The sequence below is a fragment of the Strongylocentrotus purpuratus genome, unplaced genomic scaffold, assembly GCF_000002235.5.
Source record: "Strongylocentrotus purpuratus isolate Spur 01 unplaced genomic scaffold, Spur_5.0 spur5_scaffold_13, whole genome shotgun sequence".
NCBI classification, from domain to species: domain Eukaryota; kingdom Metazoa; phylum Echinodermata; class Echinoidea; order Camarodonta; family Strongylocentrotidae; genus Strongylocentrotus; species Strongylocentrotus purpuratus.
The window spans coordinates 33,765,612-33,789,857 of NW_022145598.1; the positions used below are offsets into that span (position 1 = coordinate 33,765,612).

Here is a 24,246-nt window from a genome sequence, read left to right on the forward strand (position 1 = left end):
GAAATGCGGTAGTTTCTCAAAGAATGACCCATAGAAACAAGATTTTTTTTTTTTTTTTAAAGTTACTCTAATTATGATATATATCTTATCTACATTTTGTTCACGGGCAATATATTTTCAAGGCTGAAGTTTGAAACTACAAATGCTTGTGTCTTAAAACTAATTTATTAGAGAATGTACAGGTATTGAAAGGTACTCAAGTTCATTTTGATTTTTGCATTTTGTAAATAGTGTGAAAACTAAGTGCATGCATAGATGATTCAAAATAATGTTTAGCTGAACTAATTAGATATACATTTTGTAAAATGCTTTCCTAAACATCAATGCCGCCAAGGGGTCAAATGACATTAATGACATTCTGCATCTAGTTAACATGTGTATTATTAAAACACTTTCATTTATGACGATGAAGGTAAAAGTAGTGTTCAAACTCTTAACCTAATAGGCAACTCAAAGTTGTATGTGTGAATTCATTGCCAAAAGTGTGCTTAACATTGCCATAAATGTGTTGTGAAAGATTCACCTTTATATCAACTTACATAGCCTCAGTTATCTCCATGTTATACAGTACAATGCAAGTATGCAGCAAATTGTGAGTACAAAATGTTTGGATGTACTCCTAATTAACTTTTAGTTAGAATCGATTGTCATATATGCAGCTTTATTTAGTATTTGTATTGTTATGTATACATGTACAAAGTCGAAAGAACATGGCTCTAAACGTAAATTTAGCTGAAAGGGCTACATTTGTTTGAAAATGTTTTCTAAATAATTACCCCTTTTACTACAGCAGAATTGAACTTAAAGGGGAAGTTGAGCTCTGTGAAGGGTCAGTAAAATGCCCAATTCATCTTTCAACCAATGTTGTAATTGCACAAGGAACCATCAATCAATTGTATTTTATGTAAAATTTTGGTTAACTGTTGTGTTTTCTCAAAATAAAAATAAAAAAACATAATAAGGAGGAAAAGATTAAGTCAATTTAAGTGTCACCATCTTTTCATATTTTCTGGCTAAATACTGGGTTTTGCACAGTTTTAGGTTAGTTTGTTTTGAAAATTGAAAGGGTTTCTAATATAGTGTAATTATTCATGCTGTCATGTTACTTTGGTCAAATTTCTTTCTGACCCTTCCCAGAACTCAACCCTCCCTTAAATTAGTGCAAATCAGGAGTATAATTTCATCACTAATACTTGCTTTATTTATGTTGTTTGTTGTATACTTAGACAATTTCAAGTGATGAAGTGTGTGGAGAAAATGTTTTGTTTTGGTATATAATTATATATACGCATACATCGTCAAAGTTTATTCATAAATCATATGTATTGCCTCAATCTTCACTTTATCTCAGTCAGCATCAAGGTACTAATGCAAACTGTTTTGTACTCTTACTTTTGGATGTATAACATTTCTTACTATTTAAGACAAGTGCTAAAATACATGTACATTTGTTTTGTCATTTATTTTCAGTACATTTTAAAGATTATTTTGAAAAATTGAATTATATGTATGTACATTTTGCACAATTATAATTCGCTTAACCTAAATGTCAAGTGTTCTTTTAGTTTGTTTTCCTAGTGATGTGAAGGTCAAAGTTACTATGGAGGACCCAACATAAGATGAATACACATGGTGGAAAAACTATAAACATCTTCGACATAGCTTATGAGTGTGGAGAATTATGTTGAGGTGCATTTGTGTGTGTTAAAATTGTCCAAAGTGTGAATCTGTGGAGGTGAGAGAGAGAAAGTCTAATCAAGCTTATTAAGTACCCTGTAACGTGCTGGTATTCACCTCTTATAAGGGTGCTTGTCAGCACCCTTTTAAAGGGTGCTCAACAGCACCTATTAGGGTGCTTGCATTCACCTTTTTAAGGGTGCTCACCGGAACCTTAAAGGGTGCACACATTCACCCTTTTTAAGGGTGCTCAGCAGCACCATTTTGAAAAGGTGCTCGCAAGCACCTTTAAAGGTGCTGCTGGTGTGGCAAATGTGTGCACCCTTAAAAGGTGCTGAAACGAACCTTTTTTTCTTAGAGTGTACAGTGTACATATATGAGGTAAACTTATGAAAAAGATATATGGAAATCAAGAAGTATATTTATGAATATAGTGACTTTTAAGTAAGGCTTTGAAGGAGGAGGCTGTTGAACATGGACGAATGATTGTATTTAAATTATTAAAAGTCTTCGGTCCTACATGTTTAAAAGAATTATACATTTGCTTATTAGAAGTTGATGGAAGGTGAAGTTGGGAAGCTGAACGTGTGCAATACTGATGAAAATCATTATTAAAGTTAAACAAATTAATTATATTGGCTGGGGCCATTTTATGTTTGACATAATACATCAGTACTGCGACTTTAAATTCATATATATGATAATTAAGTGTTTTTAATTAAAAAAAAGAGGGGCGAGATGGCGCTAAATAAGGTGACTTTGTACAAATGCGTAAGGCTTTTTTCTGCAGTTTATGAAATGGTTCTAATTTGCTTTTCCCAACGTTGGCCCAGGTAATGTTACAATAATGGATAAAAGGATGTATAAGTGAATTATACAGCATGAATAAATGTTTTTTGGGTAGAATAGAACGCAATTTACAGATAATTCCGATATTTTTAGATAATAATAATAATAATAATAATAATAATAATAATAATAATAATAATAATAATAATAATAATAATAATAATATGGATATCTTTTTTAGTATGTAAATACGATGGTTTTGAAAAGTAAGTTGATTGTCCAATAAAACTCCAAGAAATTTCACGGAGTCAGAAACATTCAAGTATATATCATTGATTTTCACTTTGATTGTATGAGGAAGAAATTTAATATTAGGTTTAGAGAAATACAAAATACATGTTTTGTCATGATTAATTACTATAACTTATTGGAATCAAACCAGTCAACTATTTTGCCTAACTCTTCGTTAGTCTTATGTAGGAGCGTATTAAAGTCTTTATGTGAGGAAATGATATTGGTATCATCAGCAAATAAAACGAAATGAAAAATGAAGTAACATTACACAAATCATTAATGTACAGCAAAAATAACAAGGGACTGAGTATGGATCCCTGTGGAATTCTGCATTTAACCTTGGAAAGAGATGAATCAAAATTATTATACCTTGTTTATTGGGACCTATTCTGTAAATAACTATTAAACCAGTCTAACGCTACACCACGAATTCCAAAATACGGTAACTTATACAAAAGAATATTATGGTCAATCAGATCGAATGCCTTTGATAGGTCAAGGAAAATACCAAGTTAATGAAAATTATTATGAATATAATTTAATAGTACATCATGTAGATCAATCAGAGCAAGCTCACACGAATGATTTGATCTGAAACCATATTGGGCATTAGTTAATAAAGTATTCTTATTTTATATGATTAGCTATACGGTTATACATGATTTTCTCTAAGATCTTTGAGAAGCAGGGTAATAAGGTAATGGGTCTATAGTTAGAAAATAAATGTCTATCACCTTTTTTATACACTGGAACTATTCTATTCTACCTATGTCGTCCATAGACTCATGTTTCATTGCACAGTGGATTACATTAAATCGTTTCATTCTGATATTACTGTTTCAAATTAATTAATTCGATCTTACTACTACATTCAATTGTTTTAATCACTATATATATATATATATATATATATATATATATATATACATACATATATACGGGTCAGGCTTGCCTTTATATCTAGTTGCTTCCAAACTATTACCTTGTGTGTTCCACAAATCTGTTAAGTTACTTACAGATTTATAGTTACTTTAGTTTTGTTAGTAGATTAGTGATACAAAGCATCATCTGAGCAGCAAAGAAGCAAATCGACCGGCCTATTTTTGACTCTTTTTTAAAACAAAAACTTCTAATGTGACAGATAATTCTTGATAGCTGGTCACACTTAGATTCAAAGCCATGTCCATGTTTAGTTTTTCATCCCGAATTTCACTGTCTGTACACCTCTGTCAGGAAGACCAATACTAGATGGGTGCTTGGGTGACTTGTAGATGTGACGGATGCTGTTAGTGCTTTTCAACTAGGAGTGTTTTTCTGATACCAAAATGAGTATCATTATCGGTAACCCCGGTAATCTGTGAGCTGCAAACAATGTGTAAGGGCATGTGTTAATGGCGTTTGCTCTTTTCACATGGATAGCTTTAAGCCAAATGTTCTCATCATCAAAGGTAGGGTATTCATAATGAATTCTACTGCAGGAAACTCCTATGGATGGATTCGTGCTGGTATGGGGCTGTTCTGACTCTGTTGGCAATTTGGACAAGTCTCACTTTTAGTTCCAGCTGTTTCTCCTATTCTCCTATGACGCTTTGCTGACATTGTTGACCAACTTGGGTGAGAATTTGGTTTACCAAATATCCCTCTACAAAGTTGAATCTAATAGCAACCTGTCTAAATTGTTGTGTATGTGCCATCGTTTCGCCGTCTGTTCGCTCCGTTTTGCGAAACAAATGTTTTTGGAAGGTGGCATTTATCACAATCACATATAAACGAGCATTTAACGACCTTCTTGCATTTATTTATATTGCTCTTGTTGGGAAGTGCCCCGCAAGAGACTGACAGTGACCATGGTGACAGTGATAGTGACTCTGATTTTGACTCTGGTCCCACACGTAAGGTTCCGCGTACAGAAGCGCCTGGCGTATCCGATTTCGAATTTGCACCCGATGCAGCTGTTCCTGAGCCTGAGTTAGACCGTGACATCGATGAGGACTTCATGCACGATTCCGACAGTGAAGTTGAGGATGAAGTAGAGCATCAAGCTAACCCTAACCCTGAACCTGCACGCCATGAAGTGGACGATGACTGGATCAGCATGGGAGAGGAAGAGTGGGCACCCTCCTGGCAGAACCCTTACAATGAAGAGCCCAAACTTCTGTTTGACGCAAACCACTTCAAACCGGTTGATTTTTTCTACCGGTTTTTCCCGGAGGATTTGTTCACCATGCTCGCTGAGCAGACAAACCTCTATGCAAGACAGACGATTCAGAGACTGGGTGTTCTCCAACAACATTCCAGACTAAACAAGTGGACAGAAACAACAACAGACGAGATGAAGGCATTCACCGCACTGCAGATCTCCATGGGGCTTGTCACCAAACCAGCGATACATATGTATTGGGAGGAGAACTGGCTGATCGGAACACCGGGTTTCAGCAAAGTGATGAGTCGTAACAGGTATGAGCCTTTTTCAAATGAATGTCTTATTTATTTCGACATTTGTTTTCGTTATTTTACACAAAACGTTCTGATGAAAACAGGTAGACTGGTATATAAGCTCAGATGAATTTGCCAACATACGCGTAAACGAATATCTTTTAGCCTACACTATTTGAGTTCAGAAGAACAGTTATAACTCACATATTTTTATAAGCATATTATACAAATGAAAGCACAGATGGCAACAATGAAGCTTCATAATCATACTGTGCCGGCAAAAAAAAAATAATAATAGATCTAGAATCAGAAAAACGTTAAGGAAAAGAAATATTCAGTCATTTTTTTGTTTAGATGTAATAGGTCTAGTCTACAAACATTCCGAAACAAAGCTATACATTTTCTTTTGACTGTTTTTTTTTTGACAGAAAACCTGGAATAAATCGTTCCATAATGTTTTATTCGTACACAAATTTGTACATGATTCAGAAATATTCAGAAATATTTTATCATTTCAATTATAATCTAGAGTCAATTTTTTTCTGGATGGGCTAATAATTCAGAAATATCATCATGTGCAAGTGAAGTCATTTTTATAGTTTTACCTGCCCACACGGGTTACTTTACTTGCCTGTTACAACTATGTTGTGAAAATACTGATTGAATTCATTCTCCTTCTTGGCAATTTTGTTTCTTCTTTTCTAAATGAGATTGAGATACTGTACACAAGAAATTATATTTTCTCTCGTAGATGAATAATAATGTTATTTGCCAAATCAGGCAACCAAACTAGACCGTTTATTAATTTTACTTGCCCGCAACGTAAATTTACTTGCCTGAGAAAACAATGAAAATAAAAATTAAATTAGTTCTTCTTCTTGTCAAATTCATATTTTTTTCTAGATGAGTTGAAAAACATAATAGGCCTACTGTAGATTATATTTCTCTCGTAGGTGAACAAAAATGTTATTTTCCCGAATTGAAAACACAAAACTAGACCATTCTAAAATCATAATTCTTCATCTTATTAAATTTGGATCCAGAACTATGATATTTTTTTACTAGTTCAAATAGTTATTTTAAAATTTAAATTATATTGTTTTTTTGTTGTTGTTCATATAAAAAATAGCATTTTTTTTAAAATAAATCTTTAGATATTAGTTTTATAACCTATTTTCTGTTTCTTCCCGTTTCTTCTTCAGGTACCAGCTGATCAACTCCCTCCTGCACTTCGTGGACAACGAAGATAGAGTACCCAGAGGTCAACCAGGTCACAACGTCCTCTTCAAGGTCCAGCCCATCATCGACCGTGTGCGTCCAACGTACCAGGAGGCCTTTGCACCAGGTCGTGACCTCTCCGTCGACGAGAGCTTGGCTGCTTTCAAGGGAAGGCTCTCCTTCAAGCAGTACCTTCCAATGAAGCCGACAAAGTGGGGCATCAAGTTCTGGGTGGTAACAGATTCATCATGTGGTTTCTGTCTTGATTGGAGCGTGTACACCGGCAAGAACGACCAGCAGGACCGAGGAGGAGATGGACTGTCAACACGTGTGGTCAAAGACCTGACTCGGCGATATGCAGGTTCCGGACGGCACGTCTACATGGACAACTTTTATAGTTCACCGGAGCTATACGAGTTTCTTCATAACGAGAATCTGGGTGCATGCGGTACAGTCCGGTTGAGCAGGAGAGGAATTCCACCCATCATGCGAGAGGCGTCCCAGCAAGCGCGGAAGGGTGAGCCACCAAAGTTCTTCCGGAAAGGTGACCTGATGGGTGTCACGTGGCACGACACCAAGAGAGTGAGCGTCCTGTCAACGATCCATGGCACCGGCTGCACCCACAAGGAGATTCGTGACAAGCGGTCAGAGACTGGTCGGAGGCAGGTGCAAAAGCCCATAGCGGTGGAAGGCTACAACAAGGCCATGGGGGGAGTCGATCTGCTGGACCAAAGGATGGCCTACTACAAGTACCCCCACAAGCACTTGAAGTGGTACATGGTGGTGTACCACTTCATGGTGGAAGTCGCTCTGGTCAATGCTTTCTTAGCGTATCGAATCGCCACGAAGGACATGAAGAGAAGTACCCGCAGTTTCCGTTTGAGCGTCATCAACAGCCTGCTGGACAATTACGCAAAGACCTCCACCGCTGGGAGACCCAAGGCACTGCGGGAGTCTACCCGTGACAATCGCCTGGCACCGAGGCTCACTGGACAGCATTTCGCCGAACAGAGGCCTGGACAAGGGAAAAATCGGTATTACCCTGACTGCGTGGTCTGCTCGAAGAAGGGCAGGAATGGCAGAGTTACTACTTCATACTTCTGCGAAACCTGCAAGCTGCCAATGTGTCTAACCCCTTGCTTCAAACGTTACCACAGCCCATAGATACATGTACAAGCTCAGCATAAAGTGTTCACATAAAGTTGATTTTGTAATGTTTATTTATATGATTTTACAATGTATTGTAATCATATTACACCATGACTTTGCAAATGTCATTTCCTGCTTTAGTGCATTATTATGTTTTGTGCAATTTAATTCATACGTTCAACTCAGGGTGATCTAAATTTGTAACAATTTATTTTCTGTATAATGTATTCACTTCAGATAATAATAATAATAATAATAATAATAATAATAATTGTAGGAAGAGCATAGTAAATTATTATGTTTTGTGCAATTCAATTCATACGTTCAACTCAGGGTGATCTAAATTTGTAACAGTTTATTTTCTGTATGATGTATTCACTTTGGTTTTCACTTCGGACAATAACAATAAGAATAATAATAGTAGGAAGAGCAGGGTGCAGTATTTATGAATTTTTAACGTGCAATTATTGGCTGTTGAATCTAGCAGTAATAGTCCTTGATAGCTGTAGAAATTGGAGATACATCCATGGTAAAACAAAGAAAATTATTGCTGTATCTTATTTGTTTATGTATAGGTTCTTCTTTAGGGGTATATATTTATTCTTGAAACTAACTTCTTGCCAGAATGCAATCGTCTTTTTCGACAGTTCAATACAATTTGTATTTATTTACCAATATTCATATTTTATCTTGTTTACTACTATGCAATAATCAGATAAGCACAAACATTCATTATTGTACATGTACATACGATCATATGCAGATGAGGATTGATTCATACTACTTTGTGTAATGACTTCTCTGATTACTGGTAGCTGAATTTGAATTGTTGTGTTATTTCAAAGATAATTTGGGATTTTGTTAGAAGAGCCCATAAGTTCACAATGTTTATGTTTGTTTTAGCCAATTTTTTTCATGTTATTCATTGAAGCTTTGAAATACATTATGCTGATGGACACTTGCCACACTGACATGAACCGAGCAGTGAATAATTGTATTCATTTTTAGTGTCAAGTTTGCTACTGCATGGTAACTATAATGCCTGGATGTACACAAGTCTGGATGACAGTTCTATATATATGTTTGCTTTGTTTTATGAGAATACTACCTGCTATTATTTCAAATACAAAACAAAGTTCAATATGATACAAATATGGTGTCTATTACTGTCATTTGTTTGATAATTTTCCATTTGATTTGAGGGTATGTTGAAGAGCTGAGAAAAGTGAAGTGGTGTTCAGGGAAAGGGAGTCGTGGGCAAGAGAAATGTGAAAGAGTAGAATACCGTAGACATTCAGAGAGTAAGAGGAAGGAGGAAATAAATCTGCAGATGAGAGAGGATGAAAATGTGAGCAGAATTATGAATACCTAAGTTGAATAAAAGAAAAACTAAAGAATTACAAGAGAAAGATGAATGAAAGATTCACAGAGAGCAAAAGAGAATGTTGAGAGGAAATAAAAAATATTGATTCACATACACACACAAAATAAATAAATAAACAAGAGAAAATTGCATCATTGTATACTTTTATTTCGTTTCATATCTTCAGAGTTCTCTCATTCTATCTTGCTATTATACATGTAGCACATAAACGAGGCATAATATAGAAATAAACCTTACAAATGGTGTCCATGCAACAGGAGGGTACTTTGTTGTGTGCACTGAACATAATGTACTACACACATAAACCATATGAGACGACGGATTGGTTTGACAACTCACTGATAAAGCTTATTTACCTCACCAAAATGACAAATTCATGAAATGATATTGGTATCAATGGAAAGAAGGTGAAATTTCCTTCAACTTTCATGTACAATGTTACTTTATACAACATACGGATGAGAAGTTATAGTGGATCAAACATAGTCAAGATAAAAAAAACACGCACTTGAACCAACCCTAAAATTAACTTGGCACACAGAGGATTTGTGGCTGGCACAATAGGGATTAGCACTGTGGCACTGGGTGCATTGTATGGGTGGCAGCTTAAGAGTTAAATGTCTCCCTTACCTGCACGGGCCTCGCAGTGAAGAAAAACAGTGCTCTTACATATAACAGTTTAACGGTGGACATTATGCAATTCGTTTATAAAATTAGAAGAATTTCCGAAAAGTGTACGTAGACGTAGATCAGCCAGAATACATGTACATGTATTTAAATTTGGTGAAACATTTCAAAAGTACCAATGTTAAAATGATTTCACTTGTCTTATGTATTTATTCATCTGTAAATATGATTCATTTGTTTGTAATTCTAAATTTTATATTCATCAAATAACTCTGACATAGCGATTAGTACGTAATGAGGCATACCTTGAAGGAATGTATTGCCATGAAGCATTATCTTGTTCCAATGACGAACATTCAATTTTAATACAAAACTATTCAGAAATGGTTTACCTGATTTTGATAAAAGCAATCAATGGACCTTTCTTATTCATTGTGTTTCTTGTTTTGTTTTGGTTTGTTATTTTCTTAAGTTGATTTAATATGGCAATACTCTCTTTCCTATCCTCACAGTATTATGTTTTCTCATCTTTGCACGAAAATATATTATCTGATGACCACCCTGCCAAACATTTACAAATGAAGGAGCATTCCATTGACAAAAAAGTACTGTCTACCTGCCCTCCCATATAGTCTCTTTCAGGCCATACTCCAGACAGGCCCGTACATAAACATGTTATAGCAACGAGGAGAGAGGTTAATTTCGTTGCAATACGTTTGGCACAAGGTATCCACCTGTATCTAATTCATGTTGCCTTTGAACTTCTGCTTGTGGATATCTGAGAGGATCCCACGCGTCATCAGCTGTGGCCATTTTATTCCAATTCGGTTGTGGATTGTGATTGATGTATCCAACGGCACCCTCCTCCGTATTCTGCTCGCCTTCTGTTCTTTTAGATGGTCCAGCGATTGTTCCGTCAGGGATGGTCTCGTACAAGACAAAATCCGTTCTGATCGTCAGCCGACCAACCGCAACCTCTTGGCTGCGAGCTAGTATACGAGCTGAAGCTGCCGGCCTTACATCAGCGTTGCCTCGCTGGACGGGCCGCGTCATGTCCAACGTAGTGTGGGAAATCTATCGGAGATGTGGAAATGAAATGAAATGTAAGCCGTGGAAATCCCTGGTGCATCTTTTCCCGCCATTTTTTTTTTATTTCAAAGACAATATTATCTTTCTTTTAATTAGCGATGTTTGCGGTAACACCACGTATTATTTTGAAAGGGTTGGTTGGCCCTGAAAAGGGCTCACTCATACTCTATCTCTTTTTTTGTACTCGGCACAAGTTACACATTTATATTGACACTGGGCACAGTGGGAAACAGACTGGTTACAACTGACCAAACTTCGCTGAAGCTATGTATCTTGCTAACGTCTCGATTACGAGGAAGGGGCGTCAAACTTTCCTCTAACTTTATAAGTCATCATGTCAGAAATTCAGAAGAATAATGTTTGAATATCTGACGATAAAGTATGCTTTGCTTTCCGAAATAGTTTGGTACCGACATTATTTAATGTTTATATCTTTCTCATCCCCTAAAACAAAAACCAATTACATTTCATATATACTTCATGCCATATACTATTATGGAAAACAATGTTATCATTACAATTATACCATAAATAGTTTCAAAACGTTTATTCGAGAATCATCTTGCATCCTTATTCTAATGAAATATGTGGTATAAGTTTGAGCACTTTCAACAAACCAAAAGATGTTGTTTGGATTATGTACCAAACTATTATTCGGATGGTTGTAAGACGATAAGTGTTATTGGCTAATGCTAATTGGCTAAAACAATTAGATTTTTGTTTAAATGAAATAAAGTGCACCAGTTTGTTAAAAGTATAAAGAATTGGGAAAAAAACATATCAAAATAATCTCAAGGAAAAATTATTTAAATTGTGTTTCCAGTTGGGAAAATGTTTAGGGAGTGTTGGCAGCGTGACAACATGAAAATATATTTAACATGACTTACTTATATCACAGGAATTAAACGTGTTTTTCATCTGTGTTTTTCTCTGCCCTAACGATTGGCCCGTGATAATCATTGTCTGACCATTGTTTACTCGTATGAATCATCCCCATTGTCGATGTTTATGACTAATTGTTAATAGTATTTGACTCCTTATATTCTACACAAATAATCTCCATCTCCGCCATTATATGTATCATGGGATAAATATACCAAAGGCGTCAAAATGATTTACTGTTTCCAGTGCAAGATTAATCTATGCAGTACTTAGAAGGGTAGTCCTGGAGCTAATCAAGAACCGGAATTGGCCTTTATCTTGCATATAGTTTTCCATCCTTTAGTTGGTGCTTATTTGTTTTGTGCAAACTTGACCGTGTGCCAAACGAATGATAGCGCAGCGAGGCGAAGAGAGCAGCCGCATTGATGGGGGAAAGTCTTGCAATTTGGAAGGGGGGATTTTGGCATTACCTGTGAGGCAGGGTCTTGTCTCTTTGAAGAGAGATGCTGTCTGACTTGAGTTGTGATCCAGTATATCAATATGATGAGAATGATAGCTGCCAGGCCATACGTAGATCCCATGAGCACGGGTTTTAAGATGGTAGATTTCATGCTGGGTTGACAATCTTCATGATTTAAAATATATACAGTTAAAGGTATATTGATCTATTTTCAATTCTTCATTTAATTTATAAAATATAACTATTATAATTCAGTCACATCTCGAAACCAATTCCAAACCGACATGTTCTTGGCAATGCAATGCAATGTAATGTATGTTTCGGATTGTTTGAGACTGGGATATTAAGGTGACGCATGACTGGATTATTGATAATATTTATCAAGATATATATATCATTATGGAGTGCGATCTGTTATCAACAGATGATTTCATATATTGTCCCTTATCTTGCTAACAAAAAATATTATTCATATTTGTGTTGATTGAAAAAAGTTGATAAAACGAAAGTCTTTTGTCAATTTGACAAAAGGTATTCATGATGAGAATTAATATATAAGTTTTGTCCAACGTCCACTTCCTCAAATGAGGCCTATTGTGAGAGAAAACGAAATTGTTTTTCAATGAGATCTCAGCTTTCATAGTTTCAGATGATCATGTCAAGAGTTAAATTGCACTAACCTTCTTCCGTTGATGTATCGTCTTCATAATCGATGAAAGTAATGTCTATAAATAGTGTGTAAAGGAATAAAACCAAAACGTGTTTACAGTTTTAATTTGAACACCAAATTACACATTTCCAGTATAATTTCTTACAAAGAATAATAAAATGGTAAAATCATTTAACACTTAAATCAGTACGGGGTATAGCTATCATGGTGTTTATTGCAATTAAATATTTGTATACCCTACACTGAAATTAAATTTTTCTACAAAAAAAAACTTTTCCGAACCACATGAAAGAACAGGCGTATTTTGTTAAAATGTCTTGTCGATGAAAAAAGGAAAAAAAAAAAACCCTGATTGATTTTTTTTTGTTGTAGATTTAATCATAGTGTCGGTTTGCATGTTTAGAATAACAAACAATTACCAGAATTTCGTATGCATTTACCCATATAAACATTCACACGGGAGTGCTAAAAATAATAGTACGCTACCCTCAGTCTTCAATATAATATTCATCAAAAATAAAACTATACACAAATACCCCACGCGCCAATCTGACGAATTCCATCTGCCATTAACTAGAACTTTACTTGCTAAATCCATATTCACTTACGCAGGGCCGAAGCTATGTACCATTCTTGATGTTAGCATCAAGAATGCCCCCAGTTTAAATTCTTTTAAATTAAAAAAAAAAAAAAAAAAAAAAAAAAAAATCTGCGTTATCAATAGTCAGCTCTCCCTCATTAAATTCATTTCACTCAATAATATTTTTTAAAATATTTTGATTCATTTGTACTGGCCATCCGTATTCCAGTCGGTCCGTGTTGTGTTGTGTGTGTTATAGGTACGAGTCCTGCCCTCTCTCGTTCCTTGTCTCCCTTCTTTCCCTGTCCCTTTCACTCCTTCTATGTTATGTCTATTTAATTAATGTATTTGTGCGTTCCTTTATTATTGATATACTATTTTTGCAACTATAAGTTATAGGGGGCTGCAATCTACAAGCCCAGCTTTTCAGCAGTCCCCTCCACGACCAACCTGTTTTATATGCATGTTGTACACTGTAGATCAATTACAAATATATTGTTAAGTTTCATTGTTTTTCTATGTACAATGTAATCCCATGTACTTTATTTATTTTGTTGAAAGTATTGAAAATGTGTTTATGAGCAAGTGCTACGCACTTCCTTTTCTTTTATACCTTTAATCATTTCACATGTTGACACGAAACTATTCCAAACAGGATAATAAGGTGATAGTCCTGGTACACACTGCAGTGTACCACTACCATGCAGGCTGTATCCATCATCACACGTGAGATGAACAATGGAACCAAACCAAGTGATGTTTGAATCCCATGATCCATGAATGACGTCATCCAGCTCATCGCAGAATCCAACGGAAACTTTAGAATAATGAACAAAATATATATATAGTTTAACGACATAGGAATTATAATATATAACATTGACACTTTATTGTGTTTAATAGTGCTCAATAAGTATCTATTCATTTCATTTCAGTGCATGATCTTATGTCATCAAAATAAAGATAAATAACACAAAACAAGCAGGCGATTTATCATTGTATCGAGACATGCGCATATTATATGCCTCAAACTTCCATCCATTATTCGTGGATACACATTTATATAGTTATTTTGAAGAAGCAGACTGACCGTCATAAACCAATGAGTTGATAACTTGTCGAGTACCCCGTGTATTTTGGATGCATGTACTATCTGCAGCAGGGGCTATATAGGGTAGGTTGACTTCATCAGCGATAGAACAGAAGCATTGTTTTCCATTCATTATAGCGAGAGCCTCTCTTATGATCGCTCTACATGACGACACACACTGTGAGGTCGATTCAAAGCTGAATCCGTTTTGTTGTGGAAGATCTTCAGTGTCATAACAACCCTTATATCCTGGTTCTGTATAATTGAAGGAGAAAGACATTTTTTTTAGAAACAGAACACCAAAAAGAAAAACAACTCATTCATGTCATTCGACTCTTGCCTCCAAAACTTTTGAATATGTTATTTCCAATTCAGCATATAATTTCCTTATTTCATTTGGAATTTCATACGCTTTTCAATATTTCTGTAGGTCATAAAGTGCTGAATTCATACAGCTGATTGAATTTTATGAAACGACTAAACAGTTGTTTTTATAAAATATATAACATAATCTGCCTTACCATAGCACTCAACTTTGACCGCATCAGCGGAGGAGCAGTTTCCAGAAGACCATAAACAATCCTCTAAGCGGAATGTGTCTGTGAACATGTGGGTAAAGAAACACTCCGTTTTTATTTGTTTTTTTCAGTCTTTGTAAACGGAATGTTAAAGCGCATTTGAAACAAACACAGAGTTACGCGTACACTATTGTATTAGAAAATTCAACAAGCATACAATACATTATTAAATATCAACAACAAAATAGTGGAGTTTGTCTTAATTAGAAAAGAGATGTTGTACGCCTATACTCACACTTTACGTATGTGTTATTATTTATGCCTTTTAACGTGCATATAATACATTAGTATATTATTCTACTTGTAAACTGACCAATTCAACCTATGATACTGGTCAGTTTGTATACACCAAAAGGGGCGGATATAACTTTATGCCAAGGGGGGGGGGGGGGGGGGTTGACCCAGTGAGTGGTGGATCCAGGATTTTCCAAAAAAAAGAGTACAACAAAATGGTAGCCTATGTTTGTCATATGAAAAAAATATAGGTGGAAAATCAAAGAAACTTGAAAAGTAGCTACACTAATCAGGCGCGCATACTTATTTTGCTTTCTTATGACATTTTGCAAATCTGAAATATAGGGACGCACGCTCTTGGCCCCTGCAAAAGCTCCACCTCTATTAAAAACTTCCACTGAACTGTACATCACTAAATGGAGTCAAATTGTCTTTCAATAAAGACGAAAACGTGGAGGGTATTTTAACAAGTGGACATTGTTTTACTTGGTGGTTAGATAGTTCTGAGGTAATACGAGTGCTCTTTGGGCGCATTGCAACGGAACTACTCACAGTCATTACATATGGGAGCCTTGATGCAATCTTGCCCAGCTGACAAACAGTCATTAGTCCCATAGGAAACCTCCTTAACACCAGGATAGCCAAGTTCTCCGCAGATGACCTCTGTTACCCTTTCATCAAAGTCATCTTTGCGAACTCTCCTCCAGTCATCCGATTGAGTACGAAGCTCAAGGAAACCCTTCCCTGGTGATTTACCGCCAACAATACGTGCCACACTTGCATCCCCTTATAAAGAGAGTTACAACAAAACACAGAAGAATACAGTGAAATAACCCACACATAATGTTTTGGGGAAAGAAAAATTGAGAGTAATGATAGGTAACGTAAATTTTAACACCCCTCTGTTTAATTGAGAAACCGACGGGGATGAAAAGTTTCTCCACCGTTGACCCACACTCGATTATTTACAGCCAAATTTAAAACCATGTATTTTTTTCTTCTTCTGCAATTAAGGAAGCGAGCAGAAACCCGATTTACGTTTAAAACCTTTCACCAAACTTTGTTTTCTCTTGAAACGAATACACTTATTATGGCATGTAATTTTTAGGCATCATTTAATTTTTTTCCAAATCAGAGACAACATCGAGTAATCATAAGCCCAAACTATTTTGTATTGGATGCATTTCTTGTTTAAAAAAACAAGAGCATTATGATGTTCAATGAAGCAAAATATTGTGTGGAAATCTTTAACAATATCCCTCTCCGTTTATCTGCCTAAAACTAAACCTTTACTCTGATTAGGTCATGTACTGCATTGTCTCGAAACAGTTTTGCCTATAATAACAATTACTTGAATTAGTGTAGCAGGATGATGAGACGTTGAACCCCCTCCTCGTCCCTGATGAGAGCGAAATGAATGTCATCTCCAACTCATTTCCTCTGGTCAAGAAAGGAGGGAACTCCATTTCTTCCCCTGTGTATCGCTTGGAATTTCGGCCATCCACTATGTCAGCCAGGTACAGGAAATCATCTGCCTGTACGTCGAAGTCAGTGAAGGTAACGAGAATCCTGCGACCTTCAGGAGCTGTGATAAACCACTTCGTATTAGCATCATCCGGATAATTTGAAGGGTAGTTGGGAGATGTAAACGAGACGTCGCCTCTGCAGTCTATATTTATATCTAAAGCATCATACCAAGAACAGAAGAAAACTCAATAAAATCAAACAAATTTGAAGTGAACTCATCAAGAAAGAAATTAGGAGCGAGTAGATATATACTCGTAGAATAGAAAAGAGAATTGGACACGAAATAAGTTGAAAAGGAATACGCTGAACACATCCATTGTAATTAAACATTTTGAAACAAACCTCCGAGTACCAAACTGTACTTCCAGAAAATTGATAAGATAATTCTTTGGAAGATCCAAAGTAAATCCCAGAAATACTGATAAATGTTTCCGAATCAGAATGATGTTACTTTATTCCATTTCAAGAAGAAGGAGAGGGTCATAATCCACTTTGGCAAAAATAAAAATGTAAAAATGTTAAACAGACATTCATTGTACCTTCTCTAACATTTTCAATTTTAACCATGTTTGCAGATTAACATATTTCAATTGTGCATGTTTAGCAATTTACAAGGTTGTGTAGTAAAACAAAAACGACTGGGTGAAGAAAAAAATTATGTTTCATATCTTTTGTGAGATTTACCTTCACCTGCTACGACGGATGAGACGAGTAGTAGAGTGAAGGCACGGATAAATGTCTTTTTGAATGACCATCCAGTCATTATCAGAGGCGACGGTTTCGTTGTATAGTTCGAGGCAACAACGTACACGTCGTGCGCCTGTGTTCTATACGTTTATTTAAAGAAGCCACTTTTTCTTCACCACCTGCAGACGACCGTCACCTGGATTGAACGAATGCACACTCGGTGTTGAGTCCAGATGATGTTTATTATGAGGCTTGTCTCGCATCGTGTCCTGGCATACAACAGATAAATATGTCGTTTATTTAATTATATTTATATGAATATATTTTTGTCATGTCTCTTGTAAGAAAAAAAAATTCATTAGTTATATACAAACCATGGAAAGTGACAGGAGTATAACGCGGGTGTATCATGACGACACTACGTGTCTTTTCCGTGGCCTGATTCGGAGCCAATTGGGTATCACGGCCGCAGTATTCACGTGCGTGCAACGTACGCGAAACTGAAGCGTGAGGAGAAGTTCGGTCTGTTTCGCGTATGTCAATAAAGTCCATTCGTTAACGTGCAATCGGCAAAAAGAAGTCGTGGATGGCTCTAACCAGTATTTGCTATGCAGCTACACCCCTTTAAAGTAACTCGGTTATAGTTGAAGGTCGATGAATAAACCGCGTAATTTGTGTATAAAATGTTACATATTATATTTCTTCTACTGTACTCACCCTCTTACATGCAAAAAATCCTGAAAAAATTCTGCTAAATGTACAATTAAAGGTAATCTGAAAGTTTGAGCGAAAAAAGACCATTATTAATGATAACAATTGGGGAAAATTGATCTGATCGATTCCTTAATTCTCCCAACTATATTATTATAATTTGACCAAATTTAAGGTGAATATAAATCGTCAAAAAACAATGAAATGGGTCTATATAGCATTTCAAACATTCAAGCGTTGAAAAATTATTAAAAAAAATCGAAAGGCGACCGACGGAAAATCGAAAGGGCACTGCCCAGGCATCGCTGGTACCCTACAGCCTGCTCGACTTCTTTAAAAAAAAAAATCGTTGGGCGAAGCCTCAATTTCAGCGGTGACCGAGCAGGTAACAAATCGGTCGGTCGCCGCTCTAAAGCTATGGTCACATCACCTACAAGTAGCCTGCTCGGCGGCCGGGCGGCGAGTTTTGAGCCAATTTCGCCCGGGCACCGAGCGGCGGCCGCCGGGGCACCGCTTGTTTTTAGGGCATCGCTTGGTCGCTGCTGAAGTTTTAGCGCGGAGTTAAAATTCGGGCGGCGCCTGGTCACTTTCACACTTCCTGTCATGAATCGTCGATTCGTGGTATGGACAGGTCCTTTATTAAATGATTGTGACACGCAACAGGTGCCCAGGCGGTCGCCGTCCGGGCACCGACCTAATCGAGCGTTCGCCGTCGAGCGATTTAGGTCAAAAATCGAAGCCGCTAGGTCAACGGCAGCTGAACGTTGGCTGCCCGGTCGCCGCCCGGTCGCCGCTGGGAGATCAGTCGGTCACTTGGCGGCGATTTCAAAATCGGTCAGGAAACTTTTACCTAGCGGCTTTGATTTTTGACCTAAATCGCTCGACGGCGAACGCTCGATTAGGTTGGTGTCCGGGCGGCGAACGCCTGGACACTGAGCCTATTTTGGCGCCCCGCCGTTCACCCGCCGGCTGACGAGCAATTTCCTTAAAATTAGCCGGTGGTCGGTGGGAGACCGCTCGGATATCAGTGGGTCATCGGTCGGTCACTGCCGGGACGCCGCCCTGAGAAGCTCTCCGATTTCGCCCAGTTTTGACCTAAAATTGACCGGCGACCGACGGGAAATCGACAGGGCACCGCCCAGGGATCGCTGGGGCTCTACAGCCTGCTCGACTTCTCTAAAAAAACGTTGGGCGATGCCTAAATTCCAGCGGTGACCGAGCAGGCTATTGATCTGTCGGTCGCTGCTCTGATTTGTGACTATAGCTTAAGTTGCGACTGTAGCTTATTTACCCACGAACAACAAATTATGCATAAACATAAAGAAAAAGAATACACATTTTTGTGCTCACACTTCCTGTCATGAATCGTCGATTCGTGGTATGGACAGGTCCTTTATTAAATGATTGTGACACGCAACAGCAACCCACGAACTTGATTAGTCTATTTACTGATGACGATAATGGAGCTTGCTCTACCATGTCTCACAAATTCCACGTTCTAAGTCAGTGTTTCAAATTAAGATTATTTTTCATTAGTCTGAAGTTAGCATTATTATTCTTGAGATAATGTCGTAGCGGAAACAGGAAAGTATTGAAGACTGATATGAATGTTTGAATCGATTTGATTTGATTCATTTATTTAAGCAGGGTAAAAGCCCACTTCAGCTACTTGGCTGATTTAAAATGGGGTCGTAAATGTAACAACAACTCACAACAAATGATAAAAAATAAATACACTGTAAAACAATTATAGGTAAATAAATATGAAAGTAATGCAAGTTTACGCTATACATGTATATATATATTTATATAACGTAATGAATAAGATTAAAAGAACTTTTTGTATAATATATACAAAATAAAGAATATGCACAATGTGTGGTATGATAAATGTGCAGCAAATATAGTACGCCTTTATAATTAGACCGGAAATATATCGAATATGAAATATCGGGTATAAAACAAAACATATAGATTTAAAAAAAAAAAAAAATTAGAACTCAAAATTTGTACACCTTGTTATCCCGTGACCATAATGTGTACACAGATTTATATTTTATGAATGTAAAATAAATTGTACTTCTACAGAGCTTATAACAAGAGAGAGATAAAAGAAAGAGCGAGAGGGGAGAGAGGGGAGAAAGGAAAAGAGGGAGCGAGAGAGGGAGAGAGAGAGAGAGAGAGACAGGAGAGGAGAGAGAGAGAGAGAGAGAGAGTGAGAGAGAGAGAGACACACACACACACACACAAAGAGACAGAGATATAAAGAGATAGAGAGCGAGAGAGAGAGAGAGAGAGAGAGGAGAGAATGAAATAGAAAACAATACATTTTGGATGCTCTTAAATATTACAACTCTGCCTTATTTGACATAGCCTACTCAAAATATTTGAATAGGCTCAGCGGTTTTGATAGATCATATGGGTTGCAAAATCTACTACATGTTGGTTTAGTAATTTCCACAATTTATTAAAGAAAGGAATTTATATGTTGACAGAAATAATTGAATCTCTAGAATTAGGAAATATTTTAGATGACGATAAAATAGTCAGAGAGGAAACAAAAATTAAACTTCGAGACAAATATGATTCTTAATTCATAATGGATGTAAACAGCTATTACGTATACGGAAAGGAGAAAATAAATTGCGAACAAATAACAAGACAAATATTTAACTTAACAAGTAATAAATAACTTAAAACATGTTTGCCGATTTAGAATAAGTTCACATAAGTTACCCATTGAAATTGAAAGGCATAGAGGCCCGAATAAATTACCAACACATTTACGTACCTGCATGATTGGCATAGTAGAGAAATTGGAAACGAATGTCACACTACTATGGATTGTGTCCCAGAGGGGAATATTGTTTTAAAAAACCAATATCATTGATAATGAATCTAAAAACTTGAACAATACAGAAAGATTTGTAAAGATAATGATACTAGACGATAGTAACTTTATTTGTACATTTTTTGAATACATAAGATGTTTCATATATGGATATGTGCATAAATGTGACAACTTTGTGCAGGTGAAGAAAACAAAAACTACTATGATTACTTTATGTTTGTTAATTATCTATTATTAAGTATACCTTGTGACGATGTTATTTCAATACATTCAAAATTCTAATCCCCTCCCCTAAAAGAAAATTACGATGAAACCATCATCATAAAATGATCAGAAGCAGCCAAAAAATGTTTTTAAATGTGGAAATCATAACGTTTGGTCATTGTATACTGACACTAATAACAAAAAATGTTCTTCATGGTACTTCCCAGTGATTAAAACAAAAATAATTTGCTTTTGACAAAAGATGAAGATATGTTTGCACAAAGAACACATTTTAAGAAAATTGCACAACAGTAACTTACCCCTATTGATGGCCTATGACTATATAATCTCATATGTTTATTAACAAGACCAAAATAAGACCGATGTGTGAGTGTGAAATATCCAGTATTAATATGAATTGATTCGATCATGCTGTCTACTGTAAAAGTAAAAATAGGATTACTTTACCTACAGTCATTACTATGAATATTATGTCGAAAGTAAAACCGAATACGTTTGCTCATATCTTTAGCGGGTGGAGTGGAGTGGAGTGGGAAGTGTCGACTTAAAGTTGAATAGCATGAGGCTGAGGTATTTTCGCAATATGATTTTGCCTACAAATGTTCATGAGTCTAGTTAAAACAACCTAAGAACTTTTTACTGAGATAAATGTGACGTACATACTTCAAGTTAAAAGATTTTATAAGTGGTATGTATCTTTGCCGAAGTCGACCACCTGTTATAATACGTAATACAGTATCACCATAAAATTTGCTATGTCAGACATGCTTTAGCATCAACAGGAAGACAAAGGCAATGATAATATATTGTACATATGTATGGAAGCATGCTATCCTATTATGAATGTGTGCTAAGCTGGGGGAATTACATACCATTGTCTATTCTAGAATATTAGTTTAGTCTGAAATGTCTGACGTACGCAACTTATTATGTTGCTATTGTTTGTGGTATTGTAACAGGTGGTCAATTTTTGGCAAAGTTACATGTCACTTTCTCAAGTAAGCTCATTGATGACTGACAGATGATGTCACAAGGGGATTGAGATCTGGAGGTTCTGGGGGTGGAGCTTAGCAAGTTTGAAAAACAAATATTTTAAAAAATATTCAAAAATCTATGAAACAAATTAAGAAGTTTACATATCAAAATATGAGATGTATGCAGGACTGCACACCAACAGGAACACACTTGTATTTCGATGTCATGGGCCCTCTTAAGTGCTGTAAGACAATATTGTGAAATCTCTTAAAGCATATTTTCACATCTTAGCATTATCTTGATTATGTGTTTGTCCCGGACAATGCCATTGTGTGTTGTTACAACATGTATTTCAGTGTATTAGACATAAGCAGACTCTTTAGGCTTCATGCCAACGCTTGAAACCGAAACTGAAACAAGCTGACAAGTTTATCGTGATAATGAAATCTGAGGTTCATTCGTGAGTGGACGTGAATGGACAAATCTACGGTTTAACGTTAATTGCTGTCCCATACAATAACAAGAATAATGATAAAAATAGCATCAACATTTTGTGAAATAAGTACAGTATCAGCAATACATTTCCTGGTAGAGAAATTTATTTAGATTTTCAGCGTTTTCAGTTTGAAGGTAAATTTTTCAGAGTAATAAGGGTTATGGGTACAGTATTGAGGGTTTTCAGGTTGTAGCTAGAGTTTTCAAGGTAATTCGGGTTTGGGTAACATGTTCAAGTTTTTGTGGTTGTAGGTCAAGTTTTCCTTTAGTTGTTGGATTGGCTGATTGTTTGCTTTCAATCATATTACTTGCAAAATATAACAAAACATAATGAATTTAATAAAACATTTACATTTGTTAAAGCAATATGGAGATAAATAATCCTGAAACAAAGTAATCATATAAAAGAAAAAGAATGTTCTGTAAATCATTAATTTTGAGAATGGAACTTATAAAGTAGGCTTGTCGCGTGTAGGTTCACTGATTAAGCTACTGAACTAATATGCAGGGGATAGAAATACACATATACTTGTCTGAGACAAAAGGATACATGAAACAAAATAGACCATGTTACGGCTAAAAGGGAAAGAGATAAAGATACAAGGGGAAAGAGATAAAAGGACATATAGATGGATTGATAGGTAGATAAATAACACGTTAGGTGGGTAGATGGATAGAGAGAGAGGGATGGGATAGAGAGATGAAGCGAGAAGGAAAAAGAGAGATAGTACTAGTACAGAATAGGATGGGAAAGGTAAATGCTCCAGGGCTTTAGGTAGATTTTTTTTGTATTTTCAGGGCTGTAGGTAAAGTTGTTAGGGTTTCCAGGGTTGTAGGTAAAGTTGTTAGGGTTTCCAGGGTTGTGGGTAACGTTTTCGGATTTCAGAGATGTGGGTAAAGTTTACCGGGTATTCAGTGTTGTATTTAATTTGGTGTTAGGGTTTCCATGATTGGAGGTAGCATTGTAGTGATTTGCAGTGTTTTAGGTTTAGTTTTCAAGGTTTGAGTGTTGTAGATAAGGTGTTCAGGGTTTGTTTTTTTAATTGTTCAGGCTTTTCACGTCGTAGGTAAAGATTTCATTCCGTTTTTCAGTGTTGTAGGTAAACAATTCCAGGATTTTCAGTGTTGGGAAGCTAAAATTTTCAAGGTTTTCAGTGTTGGCGACAAAACTTTCAATGGTTCGCACGGTTGAGTGTTAAGTTTTCAGGGCTTGAGGGCTGTTTTTTAAGTTTTCAAGATTTATGGTGTTGTATGGATGGTTTCCAATGTTTTCAAGGTGGTAGGTAAAGTTTGCAGGGTCTCTCATAATTTTTAAATTCTTGGAATATCATGAATATATATTAGATACTTTGTATCGAAAAATATTCAAAAAGTGCTTTATTTTGCCAACCAATTAAGCAGAAAGACACATGAGAACGAATACGATGGCTCAATGGGAAAGCAATGGTTTCCTAACCTGGATATATCCTGGGTTCAAAGCTTAATCGATACGCAAGTATTCTTTGTTTAGGCATTAATCCTCATAATCAAGTCCTGTGGAGAGGACTTTAAAAGTCACCGGTTCCTGGATGCTTCCACACGCATTTCTTTAGCGGTCAAGTAAGATCAAACCATCAAA

At 36.2% G+C, this 24,246-nt stretch overlaps 1 protein-coding gene across 1 annotated transcript; it reads left to right on the forward strand.

Moving 5' to 3' along the window:
- Positions 1-4,085: 4,085 nt before the first annotated feature.
- LOC105445827 (piggyBac transposable element-derived protein 4) lies at positions 4,086-7,578 on the forward strand. Its single transcript, XM_030983718.1, has 3 exons — positions 4,086-4,117; positions 4,582-5,217; positions 6,399-7,578. The coding sequence occupies exons 1-3, from the start codon at positions 4,086-4,088 to the stop codon at positions 7,576-7,578; spliced, it is 1,848 nt and encodes a 615-aa protein (XP_030839578.1).
- Positions 7,579-24,246: the final 16,668 nt, after the last annotated feature.

Excerpts from the sequence above, each read along its gene's own strand:
- LOC105445827 (XM_030983718.1), top strand. The coding sequence starts at position 4,086 with ATGAGTATCATTATCGGTAACCCCGGTAATCT. Across the intron at positions 4,118-4,581 it reads ATCGGTAACCCCGGTAATCT|TGCCCCGCAAGAGACTGACA; the intron begins GTGAGCTGCAAA and ends CTTGTTGGGAAG. Across the intron at positions 5,218-6,398 it reads AAAGTGATGAGTCGTAACAG|GTACCAGCTGATCAACTCCC; the intron begins GTATGAGCCTTT and ends TTTCTTCTTCAG.